This window comes from Aplidium turbinatum, chromosome 10, assembly GCF_918807975.1.
Source record: "Aplidium turbinatum chromosome 10, kaAplTurb1.1, whole genome shotgun sequence".
NCBI lineage: Eukaryota > Metazoa > Chordata > Ascidiacea > Aplousobranchia > Polyclinidae > Aplidium > Aplidium turbinatum.
In genome coordinates, this window is record NC_137481.1 from 22726746 (window position 1) to 22742902 (window position 16157).

Sequence of the window (16157 nt, forward strand, 5' to 3'; positions counted from 1 at the left end):
ATTTAACATCAAAACTGACCATCATCTGTCCAGAAGATGGAGAATAATCTTTTAGTTTTTCTAAAAAATGACTTGTGGAGTTAAGCATATACGAATTAGGAATGTACGGTTTAATCATGCCATCTAAGAATTTTGCCAGTTCATATTCCGGAGAGCCTATCATAGAAACAACAGGCCGAAGAGGGTTACCTTCCTTGTGCACTTTTACCAAGCCGTATAATTTACCGGGGTTACTGCCCGATGGAATCAGTTTTGTTATCAATTGTTTGTCGAAGTCTTTAAAGTACTTACGGATGTAGTACGCAATTGACTTTTCTTTTGAAATGATGGGATGTGATTTGCCGCTGTCTGAAATACGTTCAAACTTCGATTTATCATTGACTATAGAGTCCAGTTTCAGATAGTAATCCGAGGTGTTTAAAATTGCTGTCCCTTTTCCTTTATCAAATTTACAGATCTTGATGTCTTTGTTTTTTGATAGAGTGTTCAGAGTTCGGTGTATTATTTGATTTCGTTTTGACGAGCAAGCACGTTTTGCATCAGACATGAATCGTTTAACCATAAACTTAATTTCATCCTTAGATTCATCGTCAAGCGTGATTTCTTTTTCTTTCCTTGCCGAGTAAATTAATTGTTCCATGTTCGTTTTTATGCTGTCAATTTGAACTTTTTTCGGCAAAATGTGATGGTCTAATCCAAACCGCAAAGCGTCTTCTTCCAATAGACTGAGTTTCTTGCTACTCAAATTTATAATACAATTAGGAGATTTGTTTCGCTGTCGTCGCCAGAGGTTGGTGAGCTTTTTTTGGTGAACATCAAGAGTTTGTTTTGCAAAGACTTTAAATTGTTCTGACAACAAAGATCTTAAACATGTTTTCTGAAAGAAACTGAGTGCTGCTAGCGTCTGTCTCTTGTTTTCCTCATATTTGCTTTCCACAATGCGCAATTCCCGGCTAATTTCTTCTAACTTTCTGGTTACAATGATTTGATAAGAGTTCATCCGGTTTTTTATAAACACTTAATCGTGGCGGTTTAAATTTCAAAAATTCTGGGCATATTTTTAAATTTAAGCATGTTTCAAAATATCGTTTGTCCAATCTCAATTTGACTAATTTTCTTCCGCAGCGCTCTATGTTTTCTGATAATAGCTGTCTACAACAATTAATCAAAGAATTTTACAAAAAGAAAAAGACAGTTTTTGGCTACTGAGCCTGGCTGATTTTTTTTTCTTTATGTTGTCACAAACGCTGACCTTTTTTGTAGCTTAACACAACACCAATTAATGCCATAAAAGTCTCAGTTACCATCAAATACCATTTGATTCTATTGATAGCCTACCTTTTAAACAACAGTAGGCTATAGCCTACCAACCTTTTTGTTCTTGCCAATCCCAGGATTTCGTTGTTAGGCCTACTCACCAGAATCAGCAAGAACAGGAAAGAAGTTGATAACAAGCGAAAGGCGATAGACACAATTTGTAGGTCACTTCCACAGTTATGGGGATTTGGAAAAAGTAGGACTTTTAGGCATGATACAAAAAACAAGAAAGCAGACGTCGACAAAGATTAGCTTATTTAAAACAGCCGGAATCAATGGACAACAAGCACAACAGTTAAAACTTATCATTTTATACGGATGTCAAATGACTGAGAGCAGTGGCGTACGCAGGATTTTCTGAAGGGGGGGGGGGGCATTGAGAGTAGCGTAGCCAGGAATTTTGAAAGAGGGGGTTTTGACGACCGGCGGGCGAAGCCCGTCGGCGTTTTTGCTTAAGAAGACACCCAGCGGCGGGGGGTCTGGGGTGCCTCCCCCAGAAAATTTGGAAAAATTACTTTGAATTTGGTGCATTCTGAGAGCATTTTCAACAAAAATGTGGGTATGAATATTCCTGTAAAATGGTGCTGTCAGGTGGCATAGCAAAAGGATAAGATCATGTTTTCTCTGGCATTTTTCGGAAATAAAGCTAAGTCTCTATGTTTTCTTGTTGTTAATTCCTGGCTGAGATATTTGAATGTTTGGTATTGGCAAAACTCGCTCTTTTAATGCAGTTTTGTTTAAAATTAGGCAAGTTTTTTTTAGACTGAAAGCATCATTCCCAAGCATAAAGAGAGTGAAAGCATCATTCCCAACATCGTGACGTCAAACGCGTGCCAAAGTGGGGTTGTAACCCCCAACCCCTCTCCCCTTGGCTACGCCACTGGCCATTGATATCCCAGACGTCTTCATGATATCCCAGTATGGTTTTAGTTTAGACTTTATCCATTTCTCTCTCACTAATCACTATAATAGGCTTACAGAACACTATGCTACATTGGTATACCTGGGGTGGGGTAGGTGGATTGGGCCATGTATTTCGTATTGGCTTAGTCTATAAAACAACTTTGTTACAGTGATTGCTTTGACAGAGCAATGCAAAACATATTAAATGCCTTAATCTACGTCGTTAACTACTAAACCATTTTTAGGGGGGGGGGCATGGCCCAATGGCCCTCCCCCCTGCGTACGCCACTGACTGAGAGCTTCGGAAGACCATGATCGCATCACCAAGCGATGGCGCTTTGCTTTTCCACTACTGATGGCTTTATGGAGTCGGCAGGGCCACTGCAATTGCTTCCCATCTCTACCGTACCGGAGCCAATGTTTGGCTCACATACGCTAGTTAAGTTGTTGGCAGATACATTTGATATGACACTTTTACTTTTTGGATCAGCGGAGTCAGTGTAAAGTTGAGATTTTTTATATAAAGTTCCAAGTGATCCCGACCATCTCACTTTAGACACAGGAACTAACGTTATGTCCAAGTTATCATCGTTAGATTTTCCATTTTCAAATAAGCGGGACTGAGAAGTTTCGCTTTGGTTTTTATGGTTACCATCATTCAAGTTATATTTGTTCGCCTGATGCTGTGGAGGCAAGCCAAGTGGATTATAGGACTTGGGAAGGATAGGAAAAGCTGAATTGCATTGTCTTGGCTTCGGTAACGAGGTCATTGTTCGTTTTTGTTTCTGCAACAAATTTGCATTGTACCTTTCTCTGGACATTTTATTGCTTCTAAGATTCTTACGTAGATTAGTAGCAATAGATACAACAAGGACGTCTTTAGAACCACTAGCTTGCTTGTTGTCTTTTTTTAACAAGCTACCTCTGTTTTTTCTAAACGAACCAAATAACTTGTTACTGGAAGATAAATAAATTTCTCTTGGCTTGTCTGATGACATTTGAAAGCCTTCAAATTTGAACTGCGGAGGTTTCGGAAATACAGTCAATAATTCACCTAACGTCTTCAACTTTGGTAAAGCCTCCTTGTCATCAGGAAGAGGGAAAGAAGAGGAACCAGGATTTGTAGATGAGCTTTTTTCTGCAGAGACTTGGACAGGGTCGGTTCGATCAAGACTTGAAGTTGGGTGTTCAAGCAACAGTTTCAAATTATTATTTTCTTCTAAGCTGTGTAAACTGGTCACGTTCTGTTTAGGTAAATCGTATACTAATGGTGAAGAGATGGAACAGTAGGCGGTGCTTTGTAGTTTGGAGTGTACTGTCGCAGATGTTGGATTAGATAGACACGCTGATTCATCGTCGGTAGCCAAGTGATGATAACGCAACGACACTGATGAGTTCTCACCTAAAAATAATGTAATATAAAACCAATAAAAATTACCATACCGATTTTGTAGGGTTTACCGATGTAGGCTACTGCTAGGACTTACTTTTAAAATACTAGCCCAGACAAACACTCTATCTGGCCCAGATCTGGTACCATCTGGTCAGATCCTTAGGCTACCCGATCTGGTAAAGGTTTGGACCAGATAAAGTGGTTGTCTGAGAGGCCGCATGGCTTGCCAATAGGTTACACTGCGCTGTGCACAGTTGTTAAAACTAAGCGACATTACAAATTCAGCGGTGAGATGACGCAGCGGGTAAGGCGCTTGATTTCCAATCACGCAATCCTGGTTCGACTCCCAGCTTAAGCTGGTTGTTGAAAAACACCGCTCACCTCTACCCAGGGTGTAATAAATTGAGTGGGCGTAATTGCTGAAGTGAAGGCGGCCGAGAGAAATGAACTGGCCACCCTACTCTCGTTAGTGCCGAAGGCTTAGTATTATGAGCCTTATCTTCTCATCCCCAGATGCTTGGATTCAAGTATGGGACTCACCTTTACCTTACAAATTCTTCTTCTTCTTCTTCGTTTGAACCTTCTTCGCCACTCCAAGGGTCGAGGGGCTCTGCCTTTTACCACCCTTGGGCAGTGGCGGCGACGCGGTCTAGATGTTTGGGCAGGTGTCGAGCAGCCATTCAATTGATTTGTCATCCAGTTCACGCAGACCACGCACACCATTTGGCGCATGGTAGATGGCGCAATTACAAATGGTGTGGTCTACGGTTTGTTCCTCCTTGCCACACTCACAAATCGCGGATGGAGCCATCCCCCATTTGTGCATGTTCGAGCGGAATAGTCCGACGCCAGTACGCAGGCGGTTGAGCCGCACCCAGGCCTTCCTTGGCAAATGCATTCCGGTTGGGTGGTTGCCGGTGTCGGAGATGAAACTTTGGAGTCTTGAGGAGTTCTTCTTCCACTCCGAGCTCCATTGGTTGTCCGCCCAGGTAGCCGCACTGATGGATTGGTCTTCAGCAGTTTTCATCAGGAGTTGTGCGGCACGTACAAATGGGTGTCTCGATTTCAGTCGCTGAGGTTTCTCGTTCACAGACTCATAGAGACTTGAGTAGAGCAAGTGGTTGGGGTTCGTAGCGCGACGAGAAAGAGACAGGATAGCTTCTTCGCGACGAAGCTCAGCTGGTTGGATGCCTGCAAGGACAGGGAGATTTTCCGATGGTGTAGGTCGCAGGCATCCTGTCACGATACGCAAGGCGTCATTTATGGCAGTGTCAATTTGATGGCAGTGGGCACTGCGACTCCAGACAGGTGCACAGTATTCTGCTGGAGCGTGAACTAGCGCGATGGTGGCAATGCGCAGGGTATCGACTCCGGCTCCCCAGCCTGAGCCGGCCAGACGCCTTAGCAAAGCTGTGCGTGTTGAGATCTTTTTGCGTAGTGACTCCAAATGTTGACGGTAAGTGAGCGACCTGTCCAGGACTACCCCTAGATATTTAGGGTTTGGGCAGAAGGGCAGGGTTTTTCCATCGGTGTTGATCTTGAGCTCACGCTTCGCTTCCCGGTTGTTTAAGTGGAAGGCTGTCGTCACTGTTTTGGTTTCGCTGAGCTTCAGTCTCCATCTCTGGAGGTATGCCGAAAGTGTCGACATGTCCTGGTTTAGAGTCTCTTCCAATGTATCCCATTGATTCGACAAGTGTAAAATGGCCAAATCATCGGCGTAGGCGTATTTTGCGGATACCGTGATTGGCAAGTCGTGGATGTAGATGTTAAACAGAAGGGGGGCCAGGACAGATCCCTGAGGGACGCCATTTTTAAGGCGTCGTAACCTGCTTGGTTTACCACTTCCGGTGGTGAGGGTAAAGCTTCTGTTGTAAACGAGCTCCATGATCATGCGGACCATGTGCCTGTCTGGGAGCAGGCGGAGGAGTTTGCAGGTGAGGCCTTGGTGCCATACGGTGTCGTATGCGGCTGTGAGGTCAAGGAACACAGCACCAGCCTTCTTCTTTGCCTCAAAGCAGTCTTCGATGTCTTGAGTCATGAGAGTGACTTGGTCTACAGTAGATCTTCCACGTCGAAAACCAGCTTGTTCCCGGGGCAAGAGTGGGTCTATAATTGGTTCGACTCTAGTGTAGATAAGACGTTCGAAGATTTTAAAAGGGATACAGAGAAGAGATATAGGTCGATAGCTCTTCGGATCCTCTTGTGGCTTATGAGGCTTAGGGATCGCGACTACTTTGGCTCGTCTCCAAATTTTGGGGACTTTGAGTTGGCATAAGCAGGAAGACAGAAATTTGCGCAGCCAAGACTTCATGGCGGTGCCAGCATGGAGTACAAGTTCGGGGCAGATGTTATCGGGACCAGGGGCCTTACGGGTCTTAGTTGATTGTAGGGCAGCGGTGAACTCATCGGACGTAAATTCACCAGAAATGCTTTCCTCATCTGGTGTTGGGATTTTCCAGAGATCAGACGTTTCCCTCTTTACAAGTTTGGAGAACTTGCGGTCGCCTATTTTGTACGTCCCGTTTTTCACAAGTTCTGATGCGATGTTATTGGAAGTAACGGGGCATTGGCGGGAAGGGCGTGCTGAACGGCCCGTAAGGTTGTTGACAGTACTCCATGCTATTCGGCTAGAGTGTGTAAAGTCGATAGTGTTGACGGTGTTTTTCCATCGCTCTAGCCTCCGTGAGTCCAGCCGATCAAGCAGTCTTGTTGCGGCTGAGATAGAGGCAGCACCTGGTGAGGCACGAATATAAGAGCGGTATAAAGTTTCGCACTCTGAATCCCAGCACGGCGTGTAGTTCTTTCGACGGCCGCGAGGGATAGCTTGTTTAGCTGCGGATTTGATAGCACGGCAGAAGTCTTGGTAAGCCTCATCCACATTGGCGGTAGAAGGTGAGGGTAGTTCCGCCGCGGTTTGATTGGTTATGAGGCTGTAGCGATTCCAATTGGCCTTTCTGAAGTTCCATCGCTTCACTGGGGCACTTGGGATGGGAGAGACAAGCTTAGGGGCAGTGATAAGCGAAGGTCGGTGTTGGGAACGTGGGAACTTCTCTAGCACACGTCTGTCAGGAAGAGAGCTGTCTGTGTCCATGCTTGCAAAGGCCAGGTCAGGGTTTGTGCCCGTTCCCCAGCGTCCGGACCAGAAGCTGGCTGGATCTTTTGGATTGTAAAGGAGGGCGAGGTTGTTGTTTGCAGCCCAAGCAGCCAGGCATTCTCCGTCGCTGTTGATGTACTTGTAACCCCAGTCGGTGTGCTGGCAGTTAAAGTCACCAGCATAGATACTGGGTGAGGGGAATGCGGGTATAGATGATGGGTTCAGGTGTGAGGATGGTGGCTTGTATACATTGATGATGTTGTAATTTTCAATGATCACACAAACCCATTCTATTTCCTCATTGGCGGAGGAGTTTGCAAGCGTCCAGTTTAAGCTCTCATGGACAAACGTGGCAAGGCCATGCTTCCTGCTTTGGGTAAACCCAGCTAGTGAGTAGTGTGGAATTACTAGCTTGTCTGCAGAAGTGCAGTGGGTCTCCTGGAGGAGGATGACAAGAGCTCGGTCCTTATGAGCGAGCTGCTCGATCACATCAATCTTGCTGGATGTGATGCCCTCAGCGTTCAGCTGTAAGATGGTGGGACGACGGTACTTGTCGACAGTGGAACTGCCGCGCTCTGAAAAGAGCGGTTCTCGTGGGGTCCTGTACTGAACGTTCCGGGTCGAGGTTCGGTTTTGACAGTCTTCGTTTCGCATTTTTTATGATGCTACTTACAGGGGGGACCGCGTGAAGGTGACTCTTCTTCCCTTCTACCTTACAAATTAAAAAAAATGATCGAATGTTACGTTTGCTGAAGTATGTTGAGAATGTGTTGTAGACTACCTGAGCCTTGTTGCCGTGGCAATATGGTCTTCGTGTTTTGGAGAGGAAAAGCGTTGTTATAGCAACGTGGAGACAAAGCTGAGTCTTTCAGAGTTGAATTCGTCATTTCTCCTGACACTTGGCTGAACTCTTTCCTAATCTAAAATACATGATGCAATATTTAAAACTTATAAGCCGCAAAAGGTTGCATTTTTTTTAATGTTGACGCCTAATCGCTAAGTCTTTTAACTTGAAAATACTCGTTTCATCTTTGTTTAATGTTAAAAACAAAACAAAATTGTTGTTATTTCCAAAAAAACAAAAACAAAATTTGTGCATAAATTATAGAAACTTTTTAAAGTTTCGAAATAGCTATATTGCGAACAGCCCTGCTATGCTAATAAGATTACAGCGTTTCTAAATAGTTTTTCTTCTGCCATTACTTACTTTTATTTATTTATTTGCTTCAGATATGCACACATGTTACATTTTACACATTCATATGAGATTACATGGAAAAAATTAAAGTAATTACCATTGAAATATTATTTTGCCCCAAAATCATATTTTTTGCCAACGATATCGACATTTGACACTGTTCTAGACTTAGACTGTTATTTACAGGCAGAGATGGGCGTGATCTTGATCTTGAAGATCCCTTTTTTTTTGGTACCTGGGTCGACACTTTAAAATTGAAGTTTACTTACAAGATAGAGGCATTTTTTTAGGACTACTGTACAAAGTAGTTAGTGGCAACTACTAACATTAAGCCACTGTTAATATAATATGTGTCCAACAAAAGACGATTTGAAGGGATACTAAAGGAAAAACCTGACTTGGCGATTTTCCACGTTCTTTGTGTTTAACTTGCTACCATAAAACGATTTTCAATAAAATTTTGCCCCATTGCGGTCTGACCACCAGTGCGCACGTACTTTTGTCAGAGCTTTCAAAACCAGAATGGGCCTGAGCAGCGAAGCGTGCAACTGTACAGTTTATGTAACAAAAGACGAGCCATCAGCTGATCACGCAACAGTTGTTACTGCCGGCGATTTAACTGTAGGCTATGTATGTATGTACATCAAAACATCAGATTTCAACGTCAAAACATAAGACAGTTTGCTCAAAATCTCAGATCTGATGTTAAAACATCAGATGCTGTAACGTGACGTGGCTTTTGTTATTGCTGTCTTTTGAGACGTATTCTCGAGCTGTGTTTGCACTTTTTGGTCATTTTGAAAAAAAATGAAAATAAATGAAACATTGGACTTTGGGCCTTGCCAGCGCCATTGAAAACAATTTTTTTTCGGTAATTTTTTTTGAAATGTATTCTTGAATGTTCAGTTTACGCATTTTAATGCTTAATTCCCGTTTGAAAATTTCATTTAGTATGCCTTTAAAGTCACCATCTAATCTGGTCAGCGTTGCCATTTCAAAATTCAAAAAGTTTTTTGTGTTGGTCATAATAAAGAAGTCAACTTCCGTGTACGATACTTTATGTTGACGTATAATAAAAAATGATTTAACTTTGTTCACAATTTCCATGTGTGAATTTTAAAGAAATGTTTGCTTTCTTTAACTCAATTTTAGATGTTTCAAAAGTCTAGAATGGCGGTGTTAAAAAATCTGGACTCTAGCCAACTTTGGTCATGTAAAGTAGTTTATTGCAGCAAATTAACCAGACCAAGACTTGTTTAAGGTCTGAATATGGAGTGGTTTGTCTGACCGCAAACCTCTGAACGTTTTTGAAAGAGACAACAGTATTAAGGTTGCCAGATGGGTAAATAGTGCAATAAACATTGACATAATGCAGTGAAACTTAAAACTGCTTAGTAACACGAATAAAAACTCCCACATGAACCAGACAAAATTTTGGTAAAAAATGATCCAGTTCAAAGTTTATTTTTATTTATTATAAATAAAAAGTATAAAACTAATTGCAAATTTTGCGACTTTTTCAGTACCGTGCCGTACTACTGTAATTAACCTCGGCCTTGGGTGTGACGTTGCGGTTCTACGCAAACTACGTCAGCAATTGATAGGCCTAATAGCTAACTTATTACAATTCTTAGGCCAGTGATCGAGTAGTTAAAAGTAAAAGTTAGCAATACCAACTATATACCTTTACCCAGGTTGCTTATAGTAATTATTTTTTGCAACATCACTGATCAAAAACTTCATTTTTTTTTAAGTACACAAAAAGTGCTCTTGAAAGTGATCTTGATCTTCAAGATCACGATCTTGATCTTGATCTTCAAGATCACATAGTTTTGTGATCTTGATTTTGATCTTCAAAATCACCTTTTCTTGGTGATCTTGATCCTCAAGATCACCAATACTGGTGATCTTGCCCATCTCTGTTTACAGATAACCTACATACTAAATATTTGGCAAGCTACAGTGAAGATATAGTAGTGAAGATATGTAGGCCTATACCATAATACCTGCATTCGTCGTCGAAAAAGGTTTGCTAAAGCTAACACATAACTTGGTGTGTGATCCGCGCTGGAAAGTTTTGCTTCGACTTGGTCCTTCACTTGAGCCAGTTTCAGTGGAAGGGGTTTCGAATCTAAGATCGACAGACTGGCCCCTGGCTCCCCACTCTCGTATAGTCTCATAACATCAGTTTCAACTTCAGCTGTCCATTCTTTAACTGGACGCCGTAAGGATGCACTCGGAGAATTATTCACAGAAATACTGGTGGTAGATACAGTTTTAGTTGATGGCAACCCTGTTTCAGGGCTTCCATCATGATTTTCAGGTTGTGTTTTTAGCTGAATATTAGGAAACAAAGTGCTGTTTGTCTTTTCTGTAGTTTCACTGGACGATGGGCTGGTTGAAACGTTTTCTACACCCGGAAATGACTGAACACTATTACTTGATTGATTTTTCGTTGTTTTTAGAGAAAGTGTAACTTCGTGACTTTTTTCAACGTTGTTTGAGCTTTCAGAGTTTTCTTTTTCAGATTCTTCGTTGTTCGAATACTCAGGGGACTGATATTCACTTTCGTGAAGGAATTTTAATTTGTTCTTCAAAGACGAGCAAAGAAGAGATATGTACTTTGAATCTTTCACTTCATCCAAACTGTTTGAGACCACTTGAGACTGCAAAAATTTTTTGTTTCCTGTATCTTTGGCTTCGTTGGAGGAGGAGCAAGGAGTTCTCAGTGTTGGAGCAGTTGCGGCTCTTGCCAGACCTCTACTTCGACAAAAATGAAGAAGGTCTAAACACAATCCAAAAAAATTCAAGTTCAGTAAGGGAAAATTAAAATGGATACCGGTACATAGCCTAAATTGACAAAAACGTTATGTTAGCTATAGGTCCCATAAGCACGAAGCAGGCTACAATTTAGTGTAGCCTACTTTCCAGGCTGCAAGAAATTATATGTTGTTTCTACTTCACATGAAAACTAACTGATGCGTTCGAAGAAAGAATTTGGGGAGAAGCTAGAATAATTTTAGCGTAATTTCAAACGTGATACTGCATATGTATCAAATTCATTTGGTGATAGCCTCCATCTTATTCTAACATGCGCTAGGAAAAAAATCATTCGGGAACCTATCGACCTCCACCACGAAAAGGATATATTCATTGCTACACATAGCCTACTTTGTATCATGTTCATCTTTGTTAACTAAAACGAAAGCGAATATTTGTTTAATTTCAATACAGTTTATGCATAACGAACAAAGTACCGATAGCTCATGTCCCCCCGGTAGCTCAGTTGGTTAGCGCGTGACTTTGTGAACGAAGAAGCTTCAAGATCAAACGGCGCTGGTTCGACTCTCGGGGAGTGCGCTAGAGCAACGCATTCTAAGGACTGCTCAGCGGCAGCTAGTGGATGGAATAACATCCCGGCAACAACACTTCAACAATCGGAAACTTTACTTTGTCAATCTCGGTAACCGGCACTGTGTCAAGAGCCTCTGGTCTACAAGTATTTGAAACTACCACAAATAATCTATCAAGACTTTGTCAGTCCAAGGATAAAGATTCAAAACCAAACCTACCTGAAGAATCGTTGTCGCTGTCATCTCCTTCCCATCGAGAAAAATCTGACCAGGCTTTTCTTCTCCTACAGAGAAAAGCATATTTACCATATTAAAAGATTACTGAACTAATAGATTATAATTAATTAACTAGCCAACATGATATAATCAATCTGACAAGGTCTTTTTATGACAGCAGTGATTTTCATCAAGGGTTCAAGACTATTTATTTAGGATTGGAAAGGGCTTAGCTTTAGATAGACTCTTAGATGGAAAATGAGGACAAAGCTTTCAAAAATAGCTACCTTTAAAAAATGCTATCATTTACAATTTATGTCCAATTTTCCGTTTACAAAGTTCGAAAGAATAGTTAAACGAAAAATGTCTTTGTCTTTTCTCAACTTATACTTTCTAGCAAAAAAGTTTGCTTCTTTTTGAACCCTTTATTAAACGAAATGAAATTCTGTTTCGACCAAAAGAAATTCGTTTGAACTTTGATGACAACTAAGCCTTAAATAGAACCAGAAGCAAGGGTCTGCACTGTACAAACTTCAGAATGCCGCTTGCGTTCAAAAATATCGTGCATTCCTAGCTCAAAACAAAACGATTTTTCCATTTAAAACTAAAGCATAAACTCGTATTACAATTTTAATTTGCCAAAGTGAATGAAAGGTCTCGTATCGTTCACTAAAATTGGCAGAGTAAAGTGTTCGGTTGCTGTTGAAATGTCGTTGTTTATGAATTATTCCATCCACTAAGTGCCCTGATTGCGCGGTGGGATGGCGCAACAGATAAGGCGTTGGCTTTCCAATTATGCAAACCTGGTTCGACTCCCGGCCAAGCTAGTTGTTGAAAACACCGCTCACCTCTACCTATAGGGTGTAATAAATTGGGTGGGCATAATTGCTGCAGGAAAGGCGGCCGAGAGAAAGGAACTGGCCCCCTACACTCTCCTTAGTGCCGAAGGCTTAGTACAATGAGAACCTTATCTTCTCATACCCAACACTTGAATCGAGTATGGGACCGGACCACCACCAGGTGTTCTGAATAGAGAGCAGTCCTTAAAATACGTTTCTCATGCGAACACCCCGAGAGCTGAACCAGCGTCGCTTGATCTTACCGTGTCTGTGTTCGCATAATCAGCAGGCACTGAACCAACCAAGCAAACAAAACCTTAAAAAAACTTCATCTTCCTAAGAAGTTTATTCAAAGTTCTAAATTAAGCTAATTTCTTTAAAATGTAAATATTTAATAAGAAAACGCAATTAATGACCACTGCAGATATCTAGCTGTACACGATTATGCTTAAGTAAGCATAAATGTTTGTGTCCTACAAAAGGGCATTTTTAGAACCAAGAAATAGCCAAAAAGTATCCAAAGGGTGACAAAATTTGTTGAAATTTTCTGGGCAAGTCTTCATAAATCGCCCTGTTTATTTTTTTAATTTTAATTATCTTTCAAATGGTAGGCCTAATCGGAAAAAATTCTTTCGAATTTTTTTTTTTATATATCTCCCCCGGAAAAAATCCACCCGGTAAATATCCAACCTGGCAATGTTCAAGCGAAGAATTTTTACCAGGGAGGTAGGCTATATTTACCAGGGAGTTTTTTTCAGGAATATATTTATCTACATTCACTTCAAGAATTATATTTTTCATTTTATTCTGCAAATTTTTGCTTCAAGTTGACTCTGGTGCTCTTAAAGATTTGTTTTAGATCTGCTGCGGATTTAAACAATGCGCTAGTGCTTGGTGTCGAACCGACGACTTTCCTTAATTTCTTTGAAGCACTCTCTCCACTCGGCCATGGAGAGAACGATTACATGACAAATTGTACAGTTTGAAACAGTTCGAAACGGTTTAAAAAAAAAGAAATGAAATATAATGTTATGCTACAAATGTCGGTTCAAAATGAAAAAAAAATTCTTCATTGAAAAATCAAACAAGGCCTAACAATTTAGCATGGAAACGCAACTTTATTTTAAAACATTTTTTTAATAGCTTTACTTATATGATGTACACTCAAGATCTTATGGAGATAATGCAACAAAATATTAGAAATTTATCTTTTAAGTTTTATGATCAGCTTGCTCACGATGTTTGCATCAGTTCAACGTGTTTTTGTGTTGAATAAATGTAGTGACTGGTAACAAGAATGTCTTTATCACCTGGCATGGGTCGTGTAATATTTCATGTTATTGTTCAGCGACAAGACCTATTACCTGATTTACAAGGGTATTTAAAAAAGACTCTGAAAGGCGATTTGACTTCTATGTAACAGAGGAGGAACGCCAAATGACGAATTCATTGTTTTAGATGCGACCTTGTTGCAAAACAATGTAATGTCGCACCTATTGTAATTAACATAACGTTGCATACAACCACTTTCAAAACAGCCACTTTTGTTCTCAAAACATCGGTGTTTAGGAAAGAAGTACAATTTTTGGACAAATCCTTTTCACATATAACTACGTTTCAGTGTTATTCATCTAAGTAAATCAGAAAATGAGTCTGTTTTTCAAAGCATCGACAGGTTTCACGGCATATCAATTTGAAAAGATATAAAGCGTAAGCAAGCTTCGTGATGAAACGAAATAATTATTTCAATACATTTTCAAAATAGTTTTGTTATAAACGCTAACTTGTCAGCCTGAATAAAATCAGCAAATCTTATTGTTTTAAATTTGCATCGAAATAAAATGGCGTTTTTTGAATGGAAAAAAAAATTAACATAAAAATGTTACTTTGAAACGAACAGATTTTTTAAAATACTTTTATTCTTAACGACTTCCTTAAATCGACATGGTTACAAGACCACTAGGAGAATAATTTGGACTTCGTACCAAGGAATTCATCGGCCCCTGTCACCAAAACAACAAGGCACCCTTTTAAAAATAACTGTTAAGGAAGAAGAGAATACTGATAAAATCATGAAGAAGCAAAACGGTTGGAACGCCTGATTAATGTAATAAAAAAAATAAAGAGCCCAAAATGTAGATACTAAATCAGGTATTTGCAACTTTTTTATCTAGACTAGTGGGCCAAATACAAAACTTTAAACGATAACGAACGTGGACTGCATCAGTATTGTTTAGAAGAAAATTTAGCACCATTTTGCTATATACGCAGTCCACGAGACATATGTTTGACAATGTATAGGAAAATTTGTGAATAGGCTAAGACTTCGTTTTACAGATTTTACATAACGCAAAAGTGTTCAAGTCTTTTACAATAGTGTGTGAAACAAACTTGTCAACAATATTCAGACCTGGCAAAAGCTGTTGTGCACTTTTTTCATTCTCTTCATGTCTTTGTTTTGTAGTGATATTGTTTCTTTGCTTGATTGACCGACGAAATTAATCCTAAGCGAAAGACATTCACAGCGTTGTATTTCGCTAAGTCGTACCTACGTCGTCGTTGTACATAACATAAATCTACCTAAATACCTACATAAACACGCGGGGGTTTTCGCTATGTGTGTTTTAAAGTGTTGAACAACTGCACCCAAACTAAACCGTGAGCAAGAAGGAAAATGTTGCACGACAATTGCGACATGAATCCACAAATAGTGCTGACAGGCTAAACATTGGCAACTTAAAAAATCGTTTTTAGAATAAGTCGGGAATTCTCTTCCCCCGGAAATTAGGTTACTTCAGTAAAAAACCGACGCCTGTATGCTTGAGTTGATGTAAAGCACATCAAAGAGTGTATTCACAGATATTCATAAAGTGTGATTTATTGCCCGTCTCTTTCAATCCGATTCTACCTTCAAGGCAGGAAACTGAGATATAATTTGTGATGGCTGGTAGGCCTATGCAGTAGGATATACTTTCAGTATTATGCTTAGTACTAAGCGGCCGCAGTGCAGCCCGCCGGTTGCACGTGTCTGTACTAAACTCGTGTTCTGCAAACGTTTTGAAAACTATACTGTCTTCATCTTCTGTGCTATAAATGTAATAATTTTAAGTAGTTTTCCCAAAAAAACTGGGATTGCCTCCAAAGAAGGGATATGACGTAATGTAAAAGTAGTATAGCCTATAGCAAATAATTATAATCTGCTTTGTATTCGTGAAGTTCCTGGGTCTCCTGAAAAAAGGTTTTGGGCCTCTGAACTCATCCAATTCCCGGACTCAAAAGCATCCTCTTGACACTTCTATGAATGCTAGTGCATGGTTGTGATAATTTTTAAAGGCAATACACAGAATATTAGTGATATTTAATTGTGTGAAACAAAATGATACCTGGTCCTTGCTGTTCTTCCTCTATGGTGAGAGCTTCTGTTTCTCTTGTTTGTTTTCAAACTTCGCCTCTGGTTGGAGGATGAAGCAGACGACAACATCCCATTATTATTATTACTACGCGAATCACGTCACTGGTTGGTATCTTAACTACTCCAATGCAAAAACGAAACTTGATACAACCACAGTAGAATCCAATATAAGGCAAGTTACGAGCTAGAACATCGTAAAAAATAGCCCATTATATGTAAGTAAATAAATCTGTAAATCTGTGAATCTACACTGTGAAGTAAGCAGCGATCATGCTGCTAAAAGCGAAACTCATTCAACTAAGTAAATAAAGTCGAACTAATAAGTCATCATAAGTCAGAAATTATTTTTTTAGCATGTGGGTGGTATTTGTCAAATGTTGTACTCCGTAATGAATCAGTTGATTGGCTTAATGTAGGGGTGTCCAAACTTTT

General features: G+C 40.3%; 1 protein-coding gene across 1 annotated transcript; it reads right to left on the reverse strand.

Annotated features, from left to right (window-relative positions):
* Positions 1-1259: 1259 nt before the first annotated feature.
* Positions 1260-15881, reverse strand: LOC145778572 (uncharacterized). The gene is made up of 5 exons (XM_082590087.1): positions 15697-15881; positions 11478-11542; positions 9912-10690; positions 7489-7627; positions 1260-3622 (listed from the first exon to the last, which is right to left on the reverse strand). Exons 1-5 carry the CDS (start codon positions 15792-15794, stop codon positions 2541-2543), a joined length of 2163 nt encoding a protein of 720 aa, XP_082446213.1. The 5' UTR covers positions 15795-15881; the 3' UTR covers positions 1260-2540.
* Positions 15882-16157: the final 276 nt, after the last annotated feature.